This window comes from Sander lucioperca, chromosome 9 (assembly GCF_008315115.2).
Source record: "Sander lucioperca isolate FBNREF2018 chromosome 9, SLUC_FBN_1.2, whole genome shotgun sequence".
Classification (NCBI taxonomy): Eukaryota; Metazoa; Chordata; class Actinopteri; order Perciformes; family Percidae; genus Sander; species Sander lucioperca.
In genome coordinates, this window is record NC_050181.1 from 23648304 (window position 1) to 23674882 (window position 26579).

The window sequence follows — 26579 nt, forward strand, 5'->3', positions numbered from 1 at the left end:
CTGTTGCAATGCCAGCAAAAGAAATGAATCCTCCCGCGACATTAACTGTGTTAGCATGTGTTGTCTGTTGCCTGAAGCCAAGTTAAATGATTACGCACTCATTCATGCACAGTCAGACACTTACATTTGCATAAAAAGCAGAGAAAGTGGTGGACAGATAATGATAGAGTGCAATATCTATAATATGACAGATGGAGTGTGTAATATGTGTGGTTGGTGTGTGTGTGTGTGTGTGTGTGTGTGTGTGTGTGCGTGCGTGCGTGCGTGCGTGCGTGCGTGATGTATACATGGTGGCAGCCGTTGCTATGATGCAGATCTGTGCCTTCGCGCTTCGCAAAGAAAAAAGTGTTTTATCATACCTGGTTCAGAATTGGCCGTGCTGTGGAGTAGAGAGGGGCTGGCAGTGTGTGTGTGTGTATGGGGGGGGGATGTTTGACTTTAATATGATCGTCTCTGCAGCTATCTGGCCCAGCAGCGGAAGCATCAGCGCGCTCCGCAGTCTGAATGATTTATGGGTTCAAGAAGCTGCAAAGTCTGCAGCTCAGCTGATAAATCCCCCACTGATGGTGTCAGACACACAACAAAAAGGCTACAGATCAACATGAATGTAAACATGTGTGTGTGCGTGCATGCGTGTGTGTGTGTGTGTGTGAGTGTGTGTGAGAGAGGATGAATGTGTTTTCATCCATGTGTTCAGTGGCACATAACGTTTGTTTTATGTGCCTGTGTTTGAATGCTGAACATCAGGTTATATTCACATTTTTGGGTTTAATTTGCAATTGGCAATTCAGTTCTGTGGAGATGTCAACATGACCTGTAGTGTTTCTTTCGATTGGTGTATAATGGGTAACAACTCTGTGAGTGACAGGACTAAACAGGGAAGACTTTAAGCTACAGTTGGTAACTTTCATAAAAATAGCTTTTTTTATGTCATATTTGCTCAAGCCGTCACTATATCCATGTACAGTACTACATGAATCAGATCATTTGTGAGAAAAATCACGTTCCTCTGCTCCTAATGGCATAAGTAAAGAATGAGAAAGTTTTTGACCAATGGCTGGAGCACACTTTCTCATATTGCAGCTAAACAGTAAAATGTGTTTCAAAAAAACATTTGAGGGGAGAAATAGACAATGCAGTGACAGAATCTTGATTCATATTTGAATCAGCGATTCCTAATTTGACCGCAGTTCACGAGCAGTCACTGACACTGCGTGAGAGACTCCTCAGCTCTGATTGGTTGTTAATCTCTGGGCGCGGTGGAAACTTGCTAATGCCATTAGGAGCACTAGGGGGAGGCAGAGGATCATGATTTTTTCTTACACAGATTATCTGTCTAATGTGCTACTGTCAAGATAAAGGGTAACACTTTACTTGAAGGTATCTACAGAGTGACATGACACTGTCATAAACACATGACACTGTCATGACACAGTCATGACACATAAACCCTAACCCTATGAATTGTTTATAATTTTTATGACACGTTCATGACAGTGTCATGTCACTCTTATGTAGATACCTTCAAGTAAAGTGTAACCGGATAAAGTGACTAGAGTTTTAATACAAATATTTAGACCTAAAAGCAAAAGAAGATAAAGATGCTGAACTTTAAAGAGACTGTTTCCTAGCGGAGAGCAACACTGCCACAGCACTTTGGGTTAGCGCTATTTTATGTCACAGGGATCATTAGCATTTATGTGCGGCTCAAAATAAGATAAGCGTTAAGTTTTATGTATGCCAGCCTTTCGACCCGTTCCGTGCTGCTAGGGGATTCAGCATGGTTCCGGGTGGTCCCAGAATTCAGCTGGGAAAAAGGGTCAGAGGAGAAGGGAGAGCAGTAGGGAAAAGCAACAAGATAGTGTTTTTGGGCTTCTTTTTGCCTTATAGTCTTCTTTCAAGGGAGTGTGGGGTCTGAGGCTTAATGGTGCTAAACTTCACTCCTCCCATCAATAAAACTCTTTTTAAATTTTCATTCTCTCCTTTTAAACTTTCTTTTACTGAAATAATAATGAATACGGCTTGCTTCATCTTATTCTCCCATATTTGGAAGTTGGGCTCCCTCAGTTGCTGAAAAATACCAAACACCTGACTCATAGATGGCAATCATTTTATAAAAAGCGTCCTATTGTTCCATTATGTTAGTTAAGCATAACCCCTGGAACACACCGCACCATCAAGCACCGCGAAAGCCGTGAAGCGTAGATTCGTGCCTGATCGCCCACCTGACTGTTCATACCAGACTTGCAGTTCCTCGCCGGTCACAAAGCGATCCTTCTACCCTCCACTCCACAAAACGCCTCTCTCTTTCTCTCTCTCTCTCCCAGTGAGTGTTTTGGGTTGCTACTGGTACTGATACCAATACTGTGACTTCGATACCGGTTCCTAAACAATACCAATTTTATAAAACAAAAAGAAATTACAACATTACGGCACACATCTTTATTTATTTTTCAGCCCTGTCTCTGTGCGTAATGTAGAGTTTTTCCTGCGTGTCTCTACGACATGTAATGTAAGACAGCCAATCACAAGCATTATTAGATCTTGGTAGAAGCATGCTGCATGCTTATTGGCTCACTGACGCTGATGAGATTTACTCCTTTAGTATTGAAATTTGGTATTGAATGACGAGGCATTATTAGATACTCGATACTTTAGAGGCAATTCGGTCAGTGCCTTTAAAGTATTAATGTGTGTGTGTGTCACTCCGTCTGTCTGCTATGTGCCTAATCGCGTGATTTGCCAAAATCACCATAAACCTGGGTGTTTTATTTTGAAATGTGGTTTATTTTGTAAAGTATCCTGTGGCCTTCCTGTATGTGATTACCTGCCTGGCTTGACACATTTGCTCGCGGCTCGCGGAAGAAACAGACTAGACGCTTAAACAATTGCTGTAGCGCGTAGGCTGGCGCGGCCACTCTCGCAGCCGGTGTGGCCGGACAGATTGGATAACATGGGCGCCAAAATGAAAATAGCTCTGCTTCGCGGCTATTCACGGCGCTTCAGTGTGCGGTATGTTTCTGGTGTAACATATCAATACAGGTACATTTGATTTTGCATTGAAAACCTTTGTTCGCAAAGTTCGCAGGTCAGTGGAGGTCCTGTGAAATTGTAAATGTAAAATTGAAATCATCATTTCTACAGTATCATGACTTCTTCTCTTGTTTGGTAATGAGATGTCTTCTACTAGTGTACTGCTTTTCTCAAAAGTTTTTTGTTAATCCAATTTTAAGGCCATGACATCATCATCCAGTTGCGACTTAAACACCCACAGACTGTTTCTTTTGTTCTCCTACGCTGGAGCATTAGCAACCCACCTGTCCATTTTTGGTGCTCTCACACACGATGACGGCACTGTTGCCCCTGGAGATGGCTGGAATGTTGTCATTGACGTCCAGGACCTGGATGGTGACTGGGACGTGACTCACCATACGAGGGTTATCTAAAAATGTTCAAAAGAAACACATTTATTTGCTTCAGTATCTTTGTATTGCCAAAGAAAAGACAGATTCATTGTTTTTCCTACCGACAGAGTAACGACATTATTATATTTCATCATATCAGAGTCTGTTTGTGCTTCAACCATAAGTAAGTAAATTGGCAACATGGTTAAACGGTTTCTTTTGTTTGGATTGCTTTAATGGTTTATTGCTGTTAATTACCACTATGTTGAGCTGTAGCACATAAAGTAGAAATAATAAAAGTCCAGTTAAGAGAGATGAATTAAGGGTTTGTGGCTGTGTTGTAGTCGTTAAAAATACAGTTATCCTCATAATTATTTCATGCCTATATTTCCAAACAGTGTCTACCCAGCTCGATCTGCTCTGTTCAAAGTCGTGGTGCCGTCAAAAATAGACTAGGCTTGTATTTTAGGTGGAGCAGACCAGAGAATTGTTTCTGGGACGCTTCTGAAATGCTCTGCGGCGCGTCAGGTGGAATCCCAACCCTGTCTCCAGTGGCTGTGACAGGGTTCCTGAAAAATAATCATCCAACGAGTCATCCAGTGGAGATTTACCGGCGGGTAAACGCGGACCTCCAGGTACTGCCGCCATTCAGTACAGAAAATCGGCAAACTTTCCCTTAACGTTAGCGATAGCTAGCTAGCTAGCTTGGTTGGCAGAATGCTACACAATTAACTTTGATGAAGTAAAAACACAGTGAGAGGGTCAAAGTTTAAGATGAAAACACGGGAAACACCCAAAAACAAGTTCACAGCTATGTTAATGTACACAGCGCCATGGTTAGCATTGTTTAGACCCTACCATGATTAACAGGTTGGCGTCTAGCCACGCCCTGCTTCATTGTCTAAGGGGGGGGGGGGGGCTTCCCCTTTAAAAAAAAAAAAAAAAAAAACAATTCCAGGACTGGTTCCATTGTCAGAATTTTGGATAGTCATCATGGAAACATTAATTGGTCTTGTGACAAGGGCTGGGAAAATTGGCAGAACAGGCAGTACAGTACTCTGACAGTATTCTGATCCAATGGAAAGCACTCTAGCCCAATGGAATGGGGGGGGGGGGGGGGCCATCCCGTGCCCCCCTTCTAGCCCCGCCCTTGCTCCTTGCATGATTTCCTCCGTCTCTCCCCTGCTTTCTCAGTGGGACAGACTAAAACACGAGGAAGGGCAGCAAGTGGAGGAACCGTAAATGCAATTTAAGGGAAGTGAGATTCAGCCAGTGAATTAGCTTGAGTGGCAGGATGAATAATATAATAGAATACAGCTTATAAAGTATGCAAAAGAGTATTCTTCCTGATGGAACTTATGCTATAGTTTCATTAGCTGTGCAGTTTCCCATAAAGTTCAGCCAACTTTGTGACTCCATAAAGCTGTCCAAGTTAACTCAGCACCTCACTCAGACTGCCTTTACACAATCTGAACATTAAACAGGTGCCAGAAAGAGGTAGTAAAAGTTCAATTAATCAAACCGTATGAATCAATAACTGTCAGTTCGCTCCAGCAAAATAACTGCCAATTTTCTCTTCCTTTCTCATTGTGCTGTTGCATCTCATATTCATTTTTGCTGGCAGAGTTGTGGTTCTGTAACTTCCATTTGTTTGTTCAATAATAATAATAATAATAATAATAATGTATACTTTATTAATCCCGCAAGGGAAATTACAATGTTTTCACTCTGTTGTTATTATTATACACTAGGGCTGAAACAATTCTTCGAGTAACTCGAATAATTCCATTACTAAAAATCCTCGATGCAAAATTCTTTGCTGCGAAGCTTCGTTTAATCAATGTAACTAACGTTGTACGGCTCACTGTGTTTCTGCACGGATGATTATTACTAGCGCACAACGGGCTGACGCTGGACACAAGACTGACGGCGCAGATTACAAAATGAAGGAAGACAGTGAAAATAGTGAGGGGTTAAGAGAAGAGACAGGCACGAGAAAACGACAGAAAGTTTGGGATCATTTTAAGCTTAAACTTAGCTGCTGCCGGAGACAAACCAGCCCCTCCCCCCTGGAGCGTTTAACCTCATGACTACTTAAAATGCACGTGAATGACGTCACCGGACCATGCTGGTCTGCATTCTTTATTCTTTCTCAGTATTAGTATTAGCCTTCCTAAAATGTGTCCCCCTGAACAGTGTAGTTGAATAGCCCCGCTGTAAGCTTTGTACAGTCACATTTACCTGAGCTTAGTGAACAGCTCTTTTGCGTATCCAGTGCAAAGAGGCATAGGCAAGAAAGGGAAGGGGGCGAAAAAGATTTACATTTGGGCCACCAAAAATGTACTTTTGCCAACAGAATAAGGGGCTTGGTGGCCCATGTGGCCTGTGCTTAAAAATATTAGCATCTATCCATGTTATTGTATGCAATTTAGGCAATAAAAAAGGTTGCTTTTTGTTTATTTGCTATTGCTGTTCACTGTAAAGCAAAAGTATTTCTTATCCGATTACTCAATGAAATAATCGGTAGAATACTCGATTACTAAAATAATCGATTTGATGGGGTGCCCATGGAAAGGCGCCCCAAGCAGTGGGGGGTTCGGTGCCTTGCTCAAGAGCACCTTGGCAGTGCCCAGGAGGTGAACTGGCTCCTCTCCAGCTACCAGCTTCAATATCTCACACACCACGGAACAGATCCTATTGATGACACACAGTTGAGTAAAACATTTGACCACAACACTGCCACAACAAGAACTTTAATATTGGATATTTGATGCTTGAAAACTCTTTACTTTAGCCTAATTGAATTCTGCAAGTACAGATTTAATTTGATCGTAACCTCTGAAGCGTGTAGGAATATGTGTTGGATTTTTAAAAAGAGAGATGGACTGGAATTCCCAAAGCCAGATTAAAGAGCTGAATTATCTTTGTATTCCCAGTCGATCAGGATTAGAGTTTGTTACCATGGCCAGATTAACCTGTCCTGTCCTGTCCGGTATTGGGGCACCGGGGGCTCCTGTTGCCTGGACTTTGGTCCTTGATGAGGATAAAGATATAATAGAAAGCTAGTGTCTGTGAACTTCCAAATAGCATTGCCTAAATGCCTAAAAAGCTGTACATCATTTGAAAACATGATGGTTAGATAGAAACAAGCTTTCGATTGTTTTTTTTTTAACAAACTTCGTGGCGCTTTGGTCAATGTTTTTGTCACTTCTTTGGCACTTTTTTCTGTTTTAGATGCTTTTTGTCAGATTTTTTTTTTACATCCTGTTTTGTACCTAATTGTTCTCTATCTGTCTTTCATCTGTCTTCTCAATTATCATTCTGAAACCAGAACACAACAATGTTGAGAATGACTCATTTTCACTCCTGACACTTAAAGAGAGGCAACAACTGTCTGACATTTCTATTTTAAAACCTGATTTTGTGGTGACATGTCATTTTACTACTTACCACTGTGGAATGTATGACTCACTGAACTTATTATCACCAAAAGCCAGAAGATAGTATCACTGGTACCAGGTTATTAGGGCCCGAGCGCCGACAGCGGCGAAGGCCCTATTGAAATTGAAGGAATTCTTCCTTTCCTTTCCTTTCTTGCAGCAAATGAATCACCTTTTTGAGGGGCTTAACATACTCAAAAACTCACCACAATTGGCGGTCGCATCAAGTCTGGTGAACATGTACGTATTTTAAGGGTTCCGGGCATAGGCGCACAAAAATGGCTCGCTAGCGCCCCCTACAAAACTTAAAAAATTGAGCCCCTGCAGTACGTTTAATGTAGACTAACGAAACTTGGTACACATATGTCACATGTCAAGACGTATAAAATACGTCATTGGAGCTATACCCTAAACCCAACAGGAAGTTCGCCATTTTTAATTGAAGGTTCGAAATTAGTGCGATTTTGGCCATTTCCACATGTCGTACTTTAACGAGCTCCTCCTAGAGATTTCATCTGATTAACTTCAAATTTGGTCTGTGCCATCTTAAGATGTTAAAGATGAAACGTCATTAAAAGAAAAACTTTTTGTCATAGGGCATGGCCGTGGCGGGGCGGCCATTTTGTGCGTTTCGCCATCGAAACAGGAAGTGGGTGTAACTTAAAGGTCCCATGGCATGAAAATTTCACTTTGAGGTTTTTTAACATTAATGTGAGTTCCCCCAGCCTGCCTATGGTCCCTCAGTGGCTAGAAATGGCGATAGGTGTAAACCAAGCACTGGGTATACTGCTCTGCCTTTGAGAAAATGAAAGATCAGATGGGCCGATCTGGAATCTCCTCCTTATGAGGTCATAAGGAGCAAGGTTACCTCCCCTTTCTCTGCTTTGCCCGCCCAGAGAATTTGGCCCACCCATGAGAAAGAGAGAGACATCATGGCTTGCAAACAAGCAAAGCGGCAGTTGGTCAAGGCCACACCCCCACCCTCCACCTTGCCCCCCCTCTCTCCTCCTCAATATCATTTAAAGCTACAGACACAGGAATGGCACATCCTAAGTAAAGCTGTGGGACTGGCTCTAGTGGCTGTAATTCTACACCAAGGCTGAATTTCAGGAAAGAGACTTCAGATACAGTATTAGGGGACCACTAAGGTCTATATAAAAGAGACTTCAGATACAGTATTAGGGGACCACTAAGGTCTATATAAAAGAGACTTCAGATACAGTATTAGGGGACCACTACGGTCTATATAAAAGAGACTTCAGATACAGTATTAGGGGACCACTAAGGCCTATATAAAAGAGACTTCAGATACAGTATTAGGGGACCACTAAGGTCTATATAAAAGAGACTTCAGATACAGTATTAGGGGACCACTAAGGTCTATATAAAAGAGACTTCAGATACAGTATTAGGGGACCACTAAGGCCTATATAAAAGCATCCAAAAAGCAGCATGTCATAGGACCTTTAAGTGTACATTGTCCAATTGCCTCGAAACCTTTCATGATTCATAAGACTCTAACTCTGAGGACATTTACTAGCCAAAACTGACTCAAAGTCATAGCGCCCCCTAGTGGCAACAGGAAGTAGGCCCAAAACTATACGTGCTATACTAACTACTCTGAGAGACTTCATCCGATAAACTTCACATTCGTTCTGTGTCATCTAAAGACCTCAACGATGAAAAGTTATTAAACTTAAACTTTTCGTCCAACGGTGTGGGCGTGGTGTGGCGGCCATTTTGAGCATTTATCGATGAACAAAGAAGTTGTTGTAACTTGAGTGTACGTTGTCGTATCTGCCCGAAATTCCCGTGACCGTGGAGAGGAAAGGTTTGTTTCTCACTGGATTTGTCATCTATAAAGGTTAAAGAAAAAAATTAGCCTGGGTGCCCCTCACAAAAATTTTGGGAAATTTTGTGAGAGCCCTATATCCAAAATGGCTGCCATCAGCCTAGCTGTAAATTAACTTTTTAATGGTTTTGCCCACAGTGCTGCATAACACATGCTTTCTGAGTCTATTGGGGTCAATAAATTCATAATTGATAAAGATTTATTGATTTGAAATATAAAAGGTCCAGGCCTGAGGACACCTACGGGCCAGAATTGACTTTTGGTCATAGCGCCCCCCGCTGGCAACAGGAAATCTGCCTTATATGACAAACATCATCCGATTTACATGAAACTTATGTGTGGTCTACATGTGATACTGAGCCGCCCCCTATACTTTAACCAAGCCCACTCACTCAGGCCACACCCCCTTTCATAACATTTGAACTGTTTAAGGTAGAGTATTGTGTGAGGTGTCATTGAACTCAGCAGAGAGTTCCCTTTTAATTGGTGATGGTTTGACCCGCCCCCTATGCGCAGAGAAGCGAGGGCCCGTCCAACGCTGCCTGCAGCTTTAATTTTTAAATGTGTTTACTCTGATTATCCTTCATACCTGAAGGAATATTTAATTCCATACAGACCCAGCTATAGATTGAGACACACTGAATATCCCTTCTTCACTGTGCTAAACATCTACAAAGAGAGTGGTAGACGAACTTTTAAATGTAAAGTCCCTTCAGACTGGAATAGCCTGCCTGGGTCTCTGTCACTTCTTTGCACTCCTTCAAAACATCGCTTTTTACTAACTTGCATGCAAACTGTTGCTGCTCATGTATGACTGGACTTTTATTTTATATACCCAAATATTTGGGATACTTTTTGTCCTTTCCTTTTATTTATGTGTATACATGTGAGTATGGGTGTAGATGTGTGTGTATGTATATTATGTATGTATGTATATATATATATATATATATATATATATATATATATATATATATATGTATGTATATGTGTATGTATGAGCTAAATGTTGTCATGCCTCTTAATACTGCAATATGTTTTATACACGGATTTGTTTTCAATAAGGAGTCGGTGGGGCGGATAGAGTAGGCGAGACGGGATGAGAGAGCTTTAGCGATGTGCTGTATTCTCTGTCTTATGTCTCGAGGACCCCCTCGAAAATGAAATGCTTCATCTCAAAGGGTTATCCTCCTAACAATAAATTTCAAATTTGAAAAAGGAAACATTGGCAGTTCAAAAAAAGTTGTATTCCTCTGAAAAATTTCCAGAATGAATGTAACACACTTTTATGTTTTGCGTTCTGATGTGTTTTTTCAATGATTTCATGTCCGTCTTTTTTCAGTGACGTTAGCTAATATGTGTTAGCTAACGTTAGCACTCTGCCAAAGCTCTGTAAAAAAAAGTCAAGAAAATAGGAGGCTGCCGGCTGGTCACGTGACGACGGGTAGTCATGTGACACCGGCTGGCTACAAGCTCCATGACGCCGAGCAGCAGTTGCTAGTTGTTCAAGCCGATACCGAGCTTCGCGACGCTACGGACCACAGTTTGGTCGTATCAGCGGCAGTTAGTAGATGCGTTTAGCCGAAAATTGAGCTGGGTACAGAGCACCACGAGCTGCTGCTCGTTTCGGCAGATATTACGGTTAAATTTAGTCCACAAAATATGAGCAATTTGCCGCGAAGAAAGTTAAGATTAGGCACCAAAACGACTAGTTAATATTAGGGAAAATATCGTGGTTTGGATTAAAACACTCTCAAGGAACACGCATTTCTTGGGTGGAACTCTTTGGTTTCCCCCGGAAAGTGAATTCTGCTCCCTGGCTTGAAAGTCCTGTGTTTTAACACCCACCCAGGCTTGCCGACCTCCTCCCTACACGGCCAGCCATATTCCTATACATCAGCCGTCAATGTGGTGCAAACAGCAAAAAAAAAAAAAAAAACGTGGAATGCATACAAATTACAGTGCTTAACCTTTCGTAGCTTTTGGACAAATGGTTCAGAAGAACAGGCTGCTCATGAACAGGCCACTTTTGACCCTTTAGACAACAGGAGGTTTAAACTTACACTCTAAGAAATATCCGTGTTTTTACAGTTGTATGACTGTATATTTTAACAGAAATTGTCCGTAGAACATTTCAAATTGCATTATGGGACCTTTATCTGTGCTCTGACAACTAACGTAGTGAGCTACTCACAGCGCCATTATCGTAAATTATTAACCAGATTAGAGAGAGTCCAAAGCATAAAAAAAGTGTTGAAAAAAGCTCTACTAATTGAAGAACGGACTTAATTTCATAAATGTACTAACAGAACAGCTTTGTCTCAGAGAATTTTAAATAAATGTTCTGTATTTAAACTGTAGCTACACACATTTCTGTTTTTAATTACGGGACAAAGTCCGGGTAATGAGCTATTTTACCGATTTATTTCTTAGAGTGTAAAGTAATTGGATAGTAAACTTGTTTGAAATCCAAACTGCAGACATGTTTCATACTCTGTCCTATTCATCTCTCTCATCTATTCCCTGCCTGTCATCTCTCCTCGTCGAAATCTCTCTCTGTGCTTTGCTTTGTTGCTTTGCTGGGCTTCTCTCAGCTCATCCTATTAGAAGAGGTTTATAGAGTGTATCTGGGGAGCTGCTGCAGGAGAGGCATTTTCTGATCAGAGCTAAGAGTAATAGGCAGGGGTGAAGGTCAGATACCATATCTGAAAAAATCTTTCTTCTGTCTGCTTTACTTCACCAGAGAGCTGAACTTCTTTTCATCCAGTCTCACCTGCAGACAGAATGACGATGGCCTTTGCTCCGGACCTCCTGCTATAAGCCACTGCAAAGCAGATATATAACTCTGCTAACTTTATTTAATGAGAGAGCAGAGAAGGAGATCTGCAGGTGTAGACTGAGAAATAGACACATCATGGGCGTCGGAGCCAACAAGTGAGGGTGGAATATATCGCTCCCACTATTTAAAGCTCCGGCTAGCTCTTATATTAACTTTGGGTACATTGGCAGGACACACACACACACACACACACACACACACACACACACACACACACACACACACACACACTCACACATATATATATATATTAGGGCTGTCAAACAATAAATTTTTTCTTAATCGTGATTAATCGCTGAATTTTAAAGTGCTCATATTTTTGTGTAAAAAAATAAAATAATAAATTGTATTTAGAGGTTATGTCAGACTAGGTTTACATGGTTTAATTTTCAAAAAACACCATATTTTTGTTGTACTGCACATTGCTGCAGCTCCTCTTTTCACCCTGTGTGTTGAGCTCTCTGTTTTAGCTACAGAGTGAGACATCTCACTTCTGTTCCATCTTTGTTGGGAGTCGCACATGCGCAGTACCTCGGTAAGGACTACTAGCCAGTCAGAAGCAGAGTATGAGGGCGTGCCACGCTAGCAGCTAGGCGAGCATTATAACGTGTGTTACAAAGTGATGCACATTTGTCTCTGAAGTAAAGGCTGGACTACAATAGAGCTGTTTGGAGCAGTTTGTGAACAGTGTTTTCTGTTGGAGATGGTAAGTTGGGGTGGACTTTGGGCTTTTTCCCTTTGCAAACCTATAACGTGCACAAAAAAGATATATAACAAGTGGAGGGAAAAAGCATAATATGAGCACTTTAATAGTTGTTTTATCACATGATTAAAATTCAACAACTGTTTTTAAGGCTGTATTATCAATGTAAACCACTTATTACCAGTGTATATTGATTGGGAATCAAATTAATGCAAATAAAGTTACTTTATGAACTTGACTTTTAGATTTATTTGATTATTTCAAATCAAAAGATATGCAACAAGACTGAGGTAACACAATCAATGTCTTCAGAAATATAGCTTGCCTTAAGCTTTCTTTTTTTAAATGTAAACATAAATTATACAGCAAAAGTGCATGCACAAGATGTCAAGATGGTCTGCAGTTAGTTGTCACCCATTTCGCAAGCACTTCAGTTAATTTTTTCGATTTGGTTTCATCCACAGGTCTGTGGCGACTTGCACTCTCCAAAATAGTGCTTTGCCTGAGTCCGCTAGCATCAACCTGATTAGCTGGGCTAGCTGCATGCTTAGCTCGTAGATGGTAGCTTAAACCTGAAGTGCTTCGGTGGTATTTTAATTCCATTTCACACAAGGTGCATATTGCTTTTGACTTGTCAACGGAGCCGTCTGGGAGTTTTAAAACGTGCCATTTAGAACTGTGTTGTTCATCTCCATAGCTGCAGCAGGAGGTAGGAAGTGTCTGTGGCAGCTTGACAACAAGTAAAGGTGTCTCAAAGGGTCAAAATAGTAGCAGCCAAAGATTCAAGAGCGTAGTGATTCTTTGTAGCAAAGATTAAGGTAACAGCACCAGTGATGGTGTAAAATAAAGAATCTTTAACACAATTATAACGTGTTATGTCTTTAATCTCATCGCAATTCACGTGTTAATGCTGACAGCCCTGTGTGTGTGTGTGTGTGTGTGTGTGTGTGTGTGTGTGTGTGTGTATATATATATATATATATATATATATATATATATATATATATATATATATATATATATATAAAACATTATATGTGTATCCTTGTGGGACTGCAATCATGACAATCATAAATATTATGTTTGGATTGTGTGTGTGTGTATGTGTGTGTGTCAGATGTTTGTTGGGTGACCATACAGATGTTTTTTAATGTTTGTCTTTTGAGGCAACAAAACCAGAACGCAGCACAGACGCGCCCAGTGGAAAATCGGGGTAAGAATTTCATTGCCAGCGACTATTTCTGGTATAACTGGTATGTTCTATAAGAACTGTATAAGAACCTTAAACCTTATATTATGCGTCTTTGCTAGCCTTGCTCTGTCTGCTGGTGAGCCAGCACCTCACTAGAACAGATTTTTGTTTTGCTTCTCTATCTCCTAACATCAACATGTCGAGAAGATCGACTGAAAATAAGGTATGATGGCTTTTTAATTTCCCACTGACTAACCTCTTCTCTCATTAAGACAAACTTTAGTACTGAGATTAATTTCACACTGGTTCACATGAGGAGACACACGCTTGAGTAACATCTTTGATTCTTAAATGATATGGTAGGTGTCCCTCCCGCAAAGGAGGTTTGGATCTTAGATTAATCCCCAAAGACACAGCATCAGGGTGACTGAGCCGCCTGACATTTATGAATGCCCCCACTCAGTCCATTACTCACACTATTGCGCAGTAAAGGCCAGGAGAAAGGATAATTGGCAAGATAAGCATCGACTGGAGAGAAATAAGAGCAGAGGATCAAGAATAAATCACTGATGGGAGTATTCCACAGATGCATTCAGCACAATCTCATCTACGCAGAGGTCCTGTCAGATCCCTAAATGTGTCTTAAAGTGTATTCCACAGAAATTTACAGAATTAAGTAGCCTTCTAAAATGTCCTTAATCTTTTTTTTTTTAATGTAATTTCTTTTTGAGGCCAAGCAAGGCTTCAAAAACAAATGAAAATATAATCTGTGAAGCAATTAATCTGCGCTGGCTGAGTACATATGTAGACTTGTTATTAATATGTTGCATACCGTATATATGGATTATTTTTCTTGCAAATGTGTAAGTGCATTTTTCTTCACACTGCAAAAAATACTGAGCCTATGTAAAAATATGTATATGTCTGCAGAACAGCACAGTTGGGTATATTTCATTGCCAATATAATGCATAATAAATATTATATATAAGAGCTGTCAGTCTTCCTCTATAATACCATTCAAATTTCATTTGTTCTTTTTTTTAATATTCCAATAATATTTGAATATTTAATACTCAAATGCAGCCTGTTAAATATAAATAGTATTGATTGTTTTACTATTCAAATTATATTCGACTTTTGAAATTCGTTCCAACAGCCCTAAAACATACACACACAGTGGTGGAACCAATATTCAAATCCTTTACAAGTACAAGTAATAGAATAGAATATGTTTTATTGTTATTGGACAGCAGCTGTGCAACTCAATTTTTCTGCAACTCACCCTCAGTGATACACAAATAAAATGACAAGTACCCTTATAAGGCAAAAGACACAGAATAAAAACAATAAATATAATAAATACAATAATAAAAAAGTCAGATATTGCACATTTGTATTCGCAGAAGACTGCTATTGCACCATTATGTGTTAGGGTTCAGTTCCTTTATGGCACATGGGTAGAAACTGTTCATAAGTCTAGATGTGCGGGCCTTCATGGACCTGTATCGCTTCCCAGAGGGCAGCAGTGTGAAAATGTGATTGGATGGGTGGGAGGCCCAACGCAAAGATCAAGCCCTGTTAATGTCTTCTAGGGTGGGTAGTTGTGTGTTTATGATGCCCTGTGCAGTTTTAATGACTTTCTGTAGCACCTTCCTGTCGGCCACAAAGCAGCTAGCAAACCACACCAGAATGCCATGAGAGAGGATGCTCTCCACAGAGCATCGGTAAAAGATTTGCTCACCACAGGGTCCTCAGGAAATATAGCCGCTGCTGAGCCTTCTTGACCAGAAAGGTGATGTTCACAGTCCATGTCAGGTCCTGGGAGATGTATCCAGGAACTTGAAGCCATTGACTCTCTCCACCATGTCTCCTTTGATGTAAAGAGGAGCAGGTTCCTCTGTCCTCCTCCTGAAGTCAATAATCAGTTCTTTTGTTTTGGTGGAGTTAAGTGCCAGGTTATTGTCACTGCACCATACAGCCAGTTTTTGAACTTCATCCCTGTAGGCAGACTCGTCATTGTTCTGTATCAGCCCCACCACAATCGTATCGTCTGCAAACTTGATGATCCGGTTTGTGCTATGGGTCGGTGTGCAGTCATAGGTGTACAGTGTGTACAGGATGGGACTCAGCACACAACCTTGAGGGGCTCCAGTGTTGAGCGTCAGGACTGGGGAGTGATAGGTACCTAACCTGACAGTCTATGGCCGGTCTGTTAAGAAGTCCCTGATCCATTTGCAGGTGTTGGTGTTCACACCCAGGTCACGCAGTTTGTCCACCATTGTGCTAGGGATGATCGCGTTGAATACAGAACTAAAGTCTGCAAACAGCACCCTCACATATGAGCCGGGGCTCTCCAGGTGAGTCAGAGCAGAATGCAGAGCTGTGTTGATGGCGTCCTCTGTCAACCTGTTGGCCCAGTATGCAAACTGATGTTGGTCTAGTGTGGGCGGGAGTCAAGACTGGATGTGGGCCAGGACCAGCCTCTCAAAACATTTCATCATAGTTGATGTGAGAGCAACAGGTCTATAGTCGTTCAGGCTGGTGATGGATATTTTTTGGGAAGAGGCACGATGGTGGCAGTCTTGAAAGATCTTGGGACAGTGCATGTTGACAGAGAGAGATTAAAGATATCACTTAATACCTCCGCCAGCTGATCTGCACAGTCCCGCAGTACTCTCCTGACTTCCTCTGTGCTCACAGTGGGTGCCAGGTCGTTGGTGTTCGCTCTGAGTGCAGGCGCAGGCTCCACTTCAGACAACTCAAAGCGGGCGAAAAAGTGGTTGAGCTCCTCAGCTAACGAGTTGCTGCTGTTGCTGGTGGTTGGGCCCTTGTTACCCTTGTAGTTGGTGAGTTGCTGAATACCCTGCCAAATGCGTTGAGGGTCCCTGGTTTTGTCATTGACTGCATTCTTTGCTGGTCTATGCCAAAAGCATTGCATCTCTCAACGTTTTCCCTTCAATATGTTGGACAGGCTTTAAAGAGAGATTACTGAAAGTAGAATGATTAAAGGCTGAAATTGGCTTCTTCGGTCATCATCTGCTTCACATTACATTCATTTGGCAAACACTCTTGTCCAACAGACCATAAAATAAGTGTGTCAACCTTCAACAAGAGCTAGATTTAATGAATCATTGGAAGTGCAACCCTCATCTGAAAACATCTGTGCAAGTGCTTACTTTACCTTAAGGGCACATACAGGGGCGAAGGATGAATGGATAGATATCTTTTGGATGTGTAGCTGGAGGGACAAATAAATGGATGCCATGCTAAAGGATGGATAGGCAAAAAAAACAGATGGCGACAGTTTGTATCTGCTCTGCTGTTACTTTGAACTTACCAACCTCTGCAGCCATCACAGTGATGTTATGCCACGCAGTCTCCTCCCGGTCCAGAACCTGAGTAGTCCTGATGATGCCGCTGTTCACCCCGACGGTGAAATGCAATGGTCTTTCCTCTCCGTTTTCTATAAAGTACCTGTGATACAGAACATTGGGATTGGTTGTAAATCACGAGCTGCAGAATTGTTGTTACGGCTGCCGCTGGCACCCTCTCGTGTGTAACCCTTTTAGTGTTTTGTATGCAGTATGACAAGGGGGATGTGTGGCTCCCAGCTCTTGGAATGGTTCCAGAGACAGTTTAGAACTGAGACGCCCCAACTCAGAGTAGTTCCCTGTATCTGTGTTGCGTTGGCTCCGCCACTGTCACGCCTCTTTAGGAGACTAGCGGCAGGTCCTGAGTGTATTGAATCCAATGGGAGAAGTGAACAAGAACACAGGTTATGACCGATTTCTTCACCCCATAGTCAAAGTACATTTTGGACCACATTTTTACAAGCCACATATCTCCTGAACATTCTGACACTAAAATGGCATTTTTCAGATGGACACATCGGGGGAATGTCTTTGTCTGAGACCTGTTTCTGTCTCAGGACCGGACTCCAGCGAGATCTTGCAACACAGATAAGCTAACGCCCTAACAAAACAAATTTGGTAATGCTAAATATTAGGGGTGGGAATCACCAGAGGCCTTATGATACGATACCATCATGATACAATATTATTGTGATTTTAAGCATACTGCAATATTCTGCGATATATTGCTATTTATTACCTTTTTTTCCAACTTCACATTTTTCCCAATTGCAAATGATGTCCCCAAAAGGAAACTTTGTCAACATCTGTTTTATCTAAAAAGTACATACATTTGTTTTTGTTCATCTCACTTCCATTTTATTGCTGCAAAATGGGATTGTCAAGCAGACAAACGGACCAACACATATATAATAATAGATCGATACTTGGTGCCTGTGTATCGATACAGTATTGCCATGGAAAATATCGCGAAACTCGCGAAACTCCCCACCCCTACTAAATATGTCTTTTAGCTGTGTAAATATCTAATGTTAGCAAAAGAAAGTATTAATAAATTGAACAAATAGAACTTTCATCCATCTACACGACCGTTCACTACACTTTCAAACAAGGCCACACCCATTTAGGAGAGAGGAAGTGTTTACCGTTTCATACCATTGGCGCGGCTTGAAATACGCTATCTTTAGCATAGAGGATCTTTGATGGCAGCTGTGATTCACCATGATCAGTTTGCCAGCGTGCCACTTGTTACCTGTTATTCAGAACTAGTGAAAGTGAATTGACAACTTTGTGCTTATTAAACTGAGGTATTCGCAAGCTACCTGGGGACTGGGCCAGGTTTAAAAACTGATACACGTTACACACACAGAAGTTCACTTGTTTAACCACACTAGGTGCAAGGCTGCTGATCTTACTGTTCTTTTTTGTAAGCTTAATTGTGAGGTTTTAGTTCTATTTTTGGTTTCCTTCAGACAAAGTAAATTGTAGCTCTTGTTTTACGAATGATCTTTTAGTTACAGTAGGGACAGCACCCTCCAGCCCTTTCTCTCTGTAGTCTGCCTCACTTATTTATGTTTTGTATGCAACTATTTAAACTCTTGTTAAAGGGGAACTATGCAGTTTTTTTATTTATAGCTTCGGAATGGTTATATGACTTTTTTCAGGTTGAATGGTGGTCGTCTCGCTTCCCCCTAGCACAGTGGTTCTCAAACTTTTTTCAATAATGTACCCCATTTGAATTGTGTTTTTAAGCCAAGTACCCCCTGACCAGCGATAGATTTACCAAACAGCCATGTAACTGAAAAACATTTAAATGCTAATGAAAAAAGGCAACAAAAACTTAAAAAACCCCCGTAAAAACTTGGAAAAAGTCGAGTAGGAAGGAAGTAAGGCAAGAACAGGTGGAAAATAGTATCAAAAACTTAGAAAACAGCGACAAAAACTTTGTAAAAAGCGACAGACTTGTAAAAATAAACAGTAGAAAGAAGGAAGACAAACTTCGAAAAAAGTGACAAAAACCTTGAAAAAGGCGGATTTTTTTTTTTTTAAAAAAGCAACAAAAGCTTCGAAGTAGAAAAAAGGAAGGAAGGAAGGAAGGAAGGAAGGAAGGAAGGCAAGAACAGGTTGAAAATAGTGACAAAAAGCAACAAACGTTTAAAAAAAATGACAAACTTCAAAAAAACAGTGACAAAAATGTACAAAAAAAATGCTCACGTACCCCCTGCAGTCCTCCAAAGTAACCCCATTTGAGAAACACTGCCCTAGCGCCTGTGAGCGGTAAAACCACCCTTGCAACTTTGGGCCGGCCAGCCGCCGGCCTCAGTGTCAGGAAGTATCGCGTGATATCAAGTCTTGCGATGTAACGAATTGCTTCACTGCACTGCACATATACACGCCACTACACACCCCCATCCAGGAACCGGCTAGCTATAAGAACAAGGTAGCGAGTGAGTTGTTCACACATCGTCATGGATGAGCCGGCAAAAAAGAAGCAGAAAGCTAGGAAAGCATTGTTGGAGGAACAGAGAAAGAGGAAACGGCAGACTGACCGAGCGAGGGGTCAGCTTCTTTGAAAACAAATGCACATGACCAGAGGGAGAAGATGGGAGGGGGGAGAGTCGCCAACGAGTTTTTACGACAGCGTTGCCAAATATCTATTCTGAAGCTGTAGGTGGAGCTCTATAGAGAAAACTGCGAGCAAAAAATGAGAAAACAGCAAAGAAATTACTGACTTACTGAAGAAAAAGTTTGATGTGGCTAATACATAGCAAGAGTAAAAAATACGCACCAACGCGTTGCAGAACACAGGCCTCCTTCAGGGTGACTCACACCTGGTTTTATGTTGCTTCCTTTTACCATTTCGAGCTGGGTTGCAACAAAGTGCAATAAGAATATAATTCAGAGGGACACTGGGTTGGTCAGTCCACAACCTGCTATCCCAGAATGGTGCTAACCATAGCCCTTGGACATTGAGAGTCTCACTGCTGTCAACGAGCCAGAGCAGTGCTCTTCTTCCTCTATAGCCCAGTTCAGACCAAAGATTCGCGACTAGACGAGTTGAAACTTGCAGCCTGCCGGTTGACCAATGACCAATGCGACGAGACGTGTATCATCTCCATAGCAACAACTCCTTGTACTTCTGCCTAACTTCCGACTTTCAGGCATTTTTGTAGCTGGATATATCATTTGTAGCTCCTAAATATGAATTTGGATAACCCTAGTGATAGTGAGATGCTTGCTACACTTGCATTTCTAATGATCAATTGGCGAAAACGTTTGATTTATTTATGTGATTTCCTGCTTAGTTCTAACGCCACTCCCTCTCTTCAGTCACTCTCTTGGCGCACTCGACCACATACCATGCTCATGGGCGTTTGTTGAGCCTCCGTCTAAAACTCTGCCCTTTTGTCCAGTTGACAGTTTGTAACATAGAAATAAAATGGATTATGGGTCATTTTATTTCTATAGTTTGTAGCTGACTTTACAAGCTGTATTTGCTGTCTATTGGCTGTTGAAACAGGTGACGTCACTTACATGTTAAAACTGAGCCGGTTCACACAACTTTTCCCTGCAACGTTTTAAAACAGTTTTGTCTTGCCGCAAATGTTTGGTCTGAACTTGGCTTAATGGACCGGATGGAGGTCTGATGGACCTGGGCTAAAACTGAGAGAAAGCAGCGCTGTGCCCCCGCTGCAGAACATGTGCCAAGGGAGACATAAGCAGATAAGAGAGGGAAATGTAGTATTTTCACAAAAAGTGTGGTTTTTGCAAAGCAGTACAATTCTTCAGTGGACCTGCTGTACATGCCGGAGACAAAAACTGTGACACAGCTCTGACACAACTGCAAAGTCTCTTTAGTTGTAGAGACAACTGAAGCCCAAAAGCTACAGACATACAGTACGCATGCAGGAAAACCCACACACACACACACACACACACACACACACACACACACACACACACACACACATCTCCTCATTGACTGTTTCATTTACCTGACAGCGCTGTTGGTACTATCAGGGTCCACGGCGGTTACAGTGCCAACCTGGGTGCCGGCAGGTGAGTTTTCATATATGTCCATAATGTAGTAGTCCATGGAGAAGACAGGAGGCTCATCCACATCACCCACAATGACTCGCAGCGATGTAGAATCCTTAAATGGCCCCAGGTGGGCGAAGCGGGGGTCTGGATGAGTGTTGGAGACTTCAATGTTGAGCGTGTGAACCTTTCTCTTCTCATAGTTTAGAGGCTGGGGAGGAGACAGAACAAACATTTATCTTACTAAAGGACACATTCAGGACAATGACAATAACGGGCTGTCGGACAAATGCCAATTTGGTCCAATGTGACATGTTTTTGGACTATTGGGGCTTCGGAATTCATTTGAGCTGTCAGAACAAGGGCTCGGCACCAGTTTCAGATTGTGTTTTGACCACCAACACAATAATAACCAACACCAAAATAACTGATGAATGTTCAAATGAAGCTTAATGAATCATTGGTTGTATTTTGAGATACAAGTTTTACAAACAAGGATGAATTGCACAATGGTTATGTCACTCCATGTTTTAGTCTGTTAAGTACAACACATAGGATGCTATATTACTATTTTTCTGACAGCAGTTATGAGTCTGTGTGTCCATTTAGCTGGAATAACAACTACTGCATCACATTATTTTTTTATAATTTATTATATTTTTGAAAGGGATAATTTCAGGCTTTTAATCTGAACGGTGGATGGCATTTCTGGAAGTCTTGTTTCCAAATTTCCACTATACCGTATGCTCAGTTTAGCAATCTATTCACACAGTTGATTAATCTGTTGGTTTAGCAATTCATGTGCACAGATTTCTGTGCCAATATTGCTTTCTACCATGACCCCTAAAGGGCTTTGTTCATTCATGAATGCAAATGGAGGGTCCTATCTTGCACCCAGCACAGCTCAGCGCAAAGCCCGACGCAAGTGTCTTTGCTAGTTTAAGACCGACACGGTTGTCAATTTCCCGTCCAGCGCCCGCGTCGTTTAAATAGCAAATGCACCTGCGCCCATCTGTGCGCCCATGGGCGTGCTGGTCTTACAGGGAGGTGTGTTCAGGTGCATTCTTGGCGTATTGCTATCTTGAGGAAGCGGAAAGTGATTGCGCCATTGACCAACAAAAACCTGGTCAAAACCTGTTTACTGCCATAAAGTCAGTAACGCAGCATTTCATTGTTATTTTAACAGCGCATTAGTAAAATGCACGCACACTACGCTTGTTAAACACACAGGGATGTGCAGCAGCACACAAACATGCAAAAGATTAAAAATAAAAATATTACAATGTGAAATAGTATAATTGTGTATATCTATGTATTTTATATTACATGTTATTATGGTTACTGCCGTTTTCACTTCACGCAAGCAGATCAGTTTCTTCTCCTGAAAATCTCTCCTTCCTGCTTAGCAAATCCTCCATCATAATAGCAATGCACCAAGGTACAAACGCGCCTGGCTTTTAAAGGGAATGGGAGATGACACACTGATTGGTTTATTGCATGTGATGCCCAAAACACACCTATGATTAATTAAGACACTGAGTACAACCCCTTTGAACCATGCGCCTGGCGCTCGGACCCTTTTTTTCGCCGTTAAACTAGCAAAAGTGGATTTGGACACGCCCCAAACGCACCTGCAACAGGCGCTCCACGGCGTGCGCTTAGATCATTAAAATACGGCCCGGATTGTAAAATGGTTTGTATTGGGGGGCTTTCGTTACCGATCAGCTGGTATCCATATTGTATTCAAAATGTTTCCCTATCCATAAGAAGTCTTTATTTAGCATCTCTAAAACTTAACTAAACTAAACTCTTGGTGCTCTTTCTGTATGTGATGAGTGTGTGTGTGTGTGTATGTATGTGTGTGTGTGTGTGTGTGTGTGTGTGTGTGTGTGTGTGTGTGTGTGTTTTAGAGGCAATTTGTAAAGCACTTTGGATAAAAGCTGCTATATAAATGCAGCCATTCCCAATAACCTAAAAAAACATCTGCATAGTCTTTGCATTCATATCCTGTTGGAGCATTGAATGTTCTCATAGCGCTTTGGCCATGGGAATCGCCAGCTTTTAATGGCTTCTAACAAAGAAATATCCACAGCAATGAATGCCTAAGAACACCCATTGATTATTCTTCCCAAAAAAAGTGAGCCATCCCCAGAATACAAAGTCTTAAAATATGCTGACAAAAGTAAACTTCAAACATTGGGGGAAAAGGAGAAAAATAATTCTGGACCTCCCTTCCTCTGTTCTCAAGTTTGTTGCAGCTGGAGAAGAGGTACAAAGAAAATCAAAACCACTTTTAACTTGTGGCTCCAAAAAAACAGTAATGCTCACTCCTGCTGAGCGCAGGCTTTCCTGTTGTCACAGTTTAAAGGCTGCAGGGGCAAATCAGACACACCTGAGCGCTTTCACGAATTTCAGTTCGGCTAAAGCTAGGAGTACCGGCCATGCATGCTGGATTTCATCCAATTCCTGTGCAGTTCATTACAGCATGTTTGTAAAGAGGCAGAAAACTATTCAAACTGTGAAGGCAAAATATTATTTTATGACACTTTGCACCTGATAAAACTAGTGCAGGTGCCTGTAATATGAGTTGCTCAATAGAGCAACATCAACTCTCTTTTTGTATGTGCTTTGGATAGTAATTAAATATAATTAAGTTCTGTGCTAAAAAGTGCAGCAATGGTTACACAGACTGTAACACAGTCTAGGAAGCACTGCGTAGCCAAATCAAACTGGAAACTGTGACTCTGTGACTCAATAGAGAGCATGGACGTTAGCATGTTGCTCACGGCAAAGCTGGTTTATTTCTGAAACAATTGCATACAGTTTCCACACATTCACAATGTCTCCATTAGCTCTCTGATAAAAGTGCATGTTAAAATGATAATAAAATGACTCGAAAACAAAAATAAATAAATGGTGTAAGCAAACTGATGATAAATATGAAACAGTCTGACGGAAAATAAATGCACATAAATTCAAATGATTTAATACATCTGTTAAAATAATAAAAACTAAACATTTAGCCTTTTCAACCTATAGTGGTGTATTTCATTTTGTTCCCCTGCCTGATTACTGTTGCAAATGATAAAACAGAATACAGCTGTGTCACGATTGATGACTGGAGAGGAGGCTTTTCAAGTTCACAATTTGTCTTTATTAACAAAAATAACACCAAAATATATTCAAACCAAAATACAAAAACAAGCTATTAAACTGAGGCAAACAAACACGTCAACCTCACAGCAAGCTGCCAAGATTCTTAAGCCTTCTTCTCCTGAAGCCCTTTTTACTCAGCCTCCCCTAATTAGAACCTACCACCTGCACAGGTGATTATAGGGTGAGCTATCCTGAGCAAGCAACAGTAACACTTAAGTTTCTCAAAACATCATTACAATTGGATAGATCAGTTACTGCCAACATTACTATTTATACATATATTTGCACCCACTACAATAGGCACCCCAAATATTATAAACATGTCATTTACTGCAGCACTATCCTACCTATTGTTCTTCACCTTAGGATTGCCCAGCCCCTCCATACAGAAAGGACCTAATGTGGCAAACCTGCATCCACTCTCCCTGATTAAGCTGGTGAGCAGCTGAGCTACCCCCCACATCACAGGCAGAACCATAGCAAAACGCTATGAACCCATAAAACCTGCTGAACAGGCCTATGTCAAATACTAAAGTAAGGGACCGTTTGGTATTTATGGAATGGACCACTGGAGGAAAATAGGGGAGGGTCATGTCTTTTTATTCTTTGTTGAGGGGAAGGTCATCCAACATTTTTTTGTCTGGGGTGGGGGTGTCACCCAACTTTTGTATTCATGAAAAGAGCAAAATTTCAAAGTGGCTCGTTTGGTGCATATTTTTCCATGTAGCTCTCAGTCTCGGCCCTCCTTCGCTACCAGATGGGTCTGACCGCATACGCGGAGTTTGCTGGGGGCTGAAACGGATAATTCCATTGTTTAAAAAATTAGTGGAATAATTACGTCTGACATGACCAGATATTTTATAAATATTTTAAATAACACAAAACAACTAAATGGTGGTAGGTAATACATCATATTTCATATACTGCTTTAGTAAAAAAAATATTACCTGGCTGACGATGGGAGCAGCAGGAAGCAAAAAACGAAAATGACTGTTACACTATCTGGACATCTTGCCGTGCCAACATTGCAATAAAGGTTTTCTAAATGCCATGTGTATAAATGTGATGTCAGCTTACTAATTGATTGCGGGTTTTGTGTAGATTTGGCTTTTATACGTTTATTCCACTTTGTTTAAACGGCGAAGTTCACCTGTTTGGAGCTGGCTGGTGAATGTGACGCTCGTATAGGCCTTGCTGGATACACCGTGACCCTGTTTGTGGATCTACTGATCGCTGTGGATTACTTTTTTTCTTCTTCGTGTCATTGGATTACGGCAAAATACGGATCTTTTTTCTCAACGTGTCTTAACGTTTTATGGTGTGATTGCGCTTCGTTTCTGCGTTTGGAGAGGCATCTCAACAGACTGTAGGTCCAACACTGATTGTTCACTGTTACATTTTAGTTGAATTATTCCGCCACCGTCTGTCTATTTAGTTCCAAGACAGCCGTGCCGCGATTGGCGACTGATTATTACCCAGTTTGCTTTGCTGAATGGTCTCAATGTTTTATTTCAGGTGAATACTAGTTAATTAGAGGAGTAACTTAGTATTTGATGTAATGCAGAAAGTGTGCATTTAGTTTCCATGCTTATTCTGTTTCCACAACAATGTTAGTGAGTAAATCTACTGAAATGGCCACCACACCATAACAGTGGGGTGTGATGTGTAAGATGAGAAAGCAGAGGTTAAGTCATGTATCTCGTTGCTGTAAAAAACAATGGGCTTCTGTATGTTTGCCAATTGCAAACCAGTACAGAAGGCATCAATAAAATGTTGGGGAGGGTCATGGCTCTTTTCCCATTTATTTTGGAGGGTCATAGAAAATGTATTGCTGGCAAAGGGAGGGTCAAGTCTTTTTTTGACGAAAGATCACAAAACTCCTCCGGTGGCCCCTTAAATAAATAACGAACAGTTCCTAACAAACTAAAACAATAACCTACAACATTCCAGTGAAATTAAGAATCAAGCAGACACCAAACAGTACTCATTTTGGGAACAGGGCCTAGTGAAAAGGGAGAAAGGCAGCCTTTTCACAAGCTGTTTCACAGCATATTGCCTCCTGAATTATCATATGACAGGTTGCTGACAAGCAACGTAGCATTTTTATCAACACAGTGCTCACTTCACATAAAACGCCACATTGCATCGCTATCCGCCGTGTCTCAAGGTCCGATTCACAAAAGATATTGTGCTAATGATATGACAGCGCAAACACATAAAGTCAAGCAGCTGTGCAGTCATGAAGTTTTGCAGTTGAGTGCAATTTGCCCTTTTTTTGCGTCTGATCGCAATTCTCCATGTGGCAAAGTATAAATGTTCCACACAAAAAAAAAAAAAAAAAACGTATAAATGTTGCACCAAGAACACAGTCGGCAGAACAATGGCAGAGAGAAAAAGAAAAATTACATTTTCAGAGTGCGAGCTACAGCTCCTGACCGACAAGGTGCGGAGGCATTCCTCAAAACTTCAGCCAAGGAACTTTAAAGGTTACAGAAAGATTGAATATCTCAGTCTGTCAGTACTGTTGCTGTTACAGTATAAACGCGCTTCAGTTACCACCAACTCCATGTTTTTGCAATGAGG

At 41.3% G+C, this 26579-nt stretch overlaps 1 protein-coding gene across 3 annotated transcripts in view; it reads right to left on the bottom strand.

Annotated features, from left to right (window-relative positions):
* LOC116043968 (cadherin-18-like) overlaps nt 1-26579 on the bottom strand; it is a 108637-nt gene that overhangs the window by 12124 nt on the left and 69934 nt on the right. Inside the window, exons 7-10 of one of the 3 annotated variants that reach the window (XM_036005400.1) lie at nt 20798-21051; nt 16769-16905; nt 16613-16669; nt 3358-3442 (exon numbers count right to left, since the gene is read on the bottom strand). In XM_036005400.1, coding sequence (XP_035861293.1) covers nt 16614-16669; nt 16769-16905; nt 20798-21051 — 447 coding nt within the window. In that variant the 3' untranslated portion in view covers nt 3358-3442; nt 16613. Of the gene's footprint in view, nt 1-3317; nt 3443-16612; nt 16670-16768; nt 16906-20797; nt 21052-26579 lie in introns of those variants that run through there. The other 2 variants (XR_004898349.1, XM_031291016.2) reach the window with 2 other exon arrangements.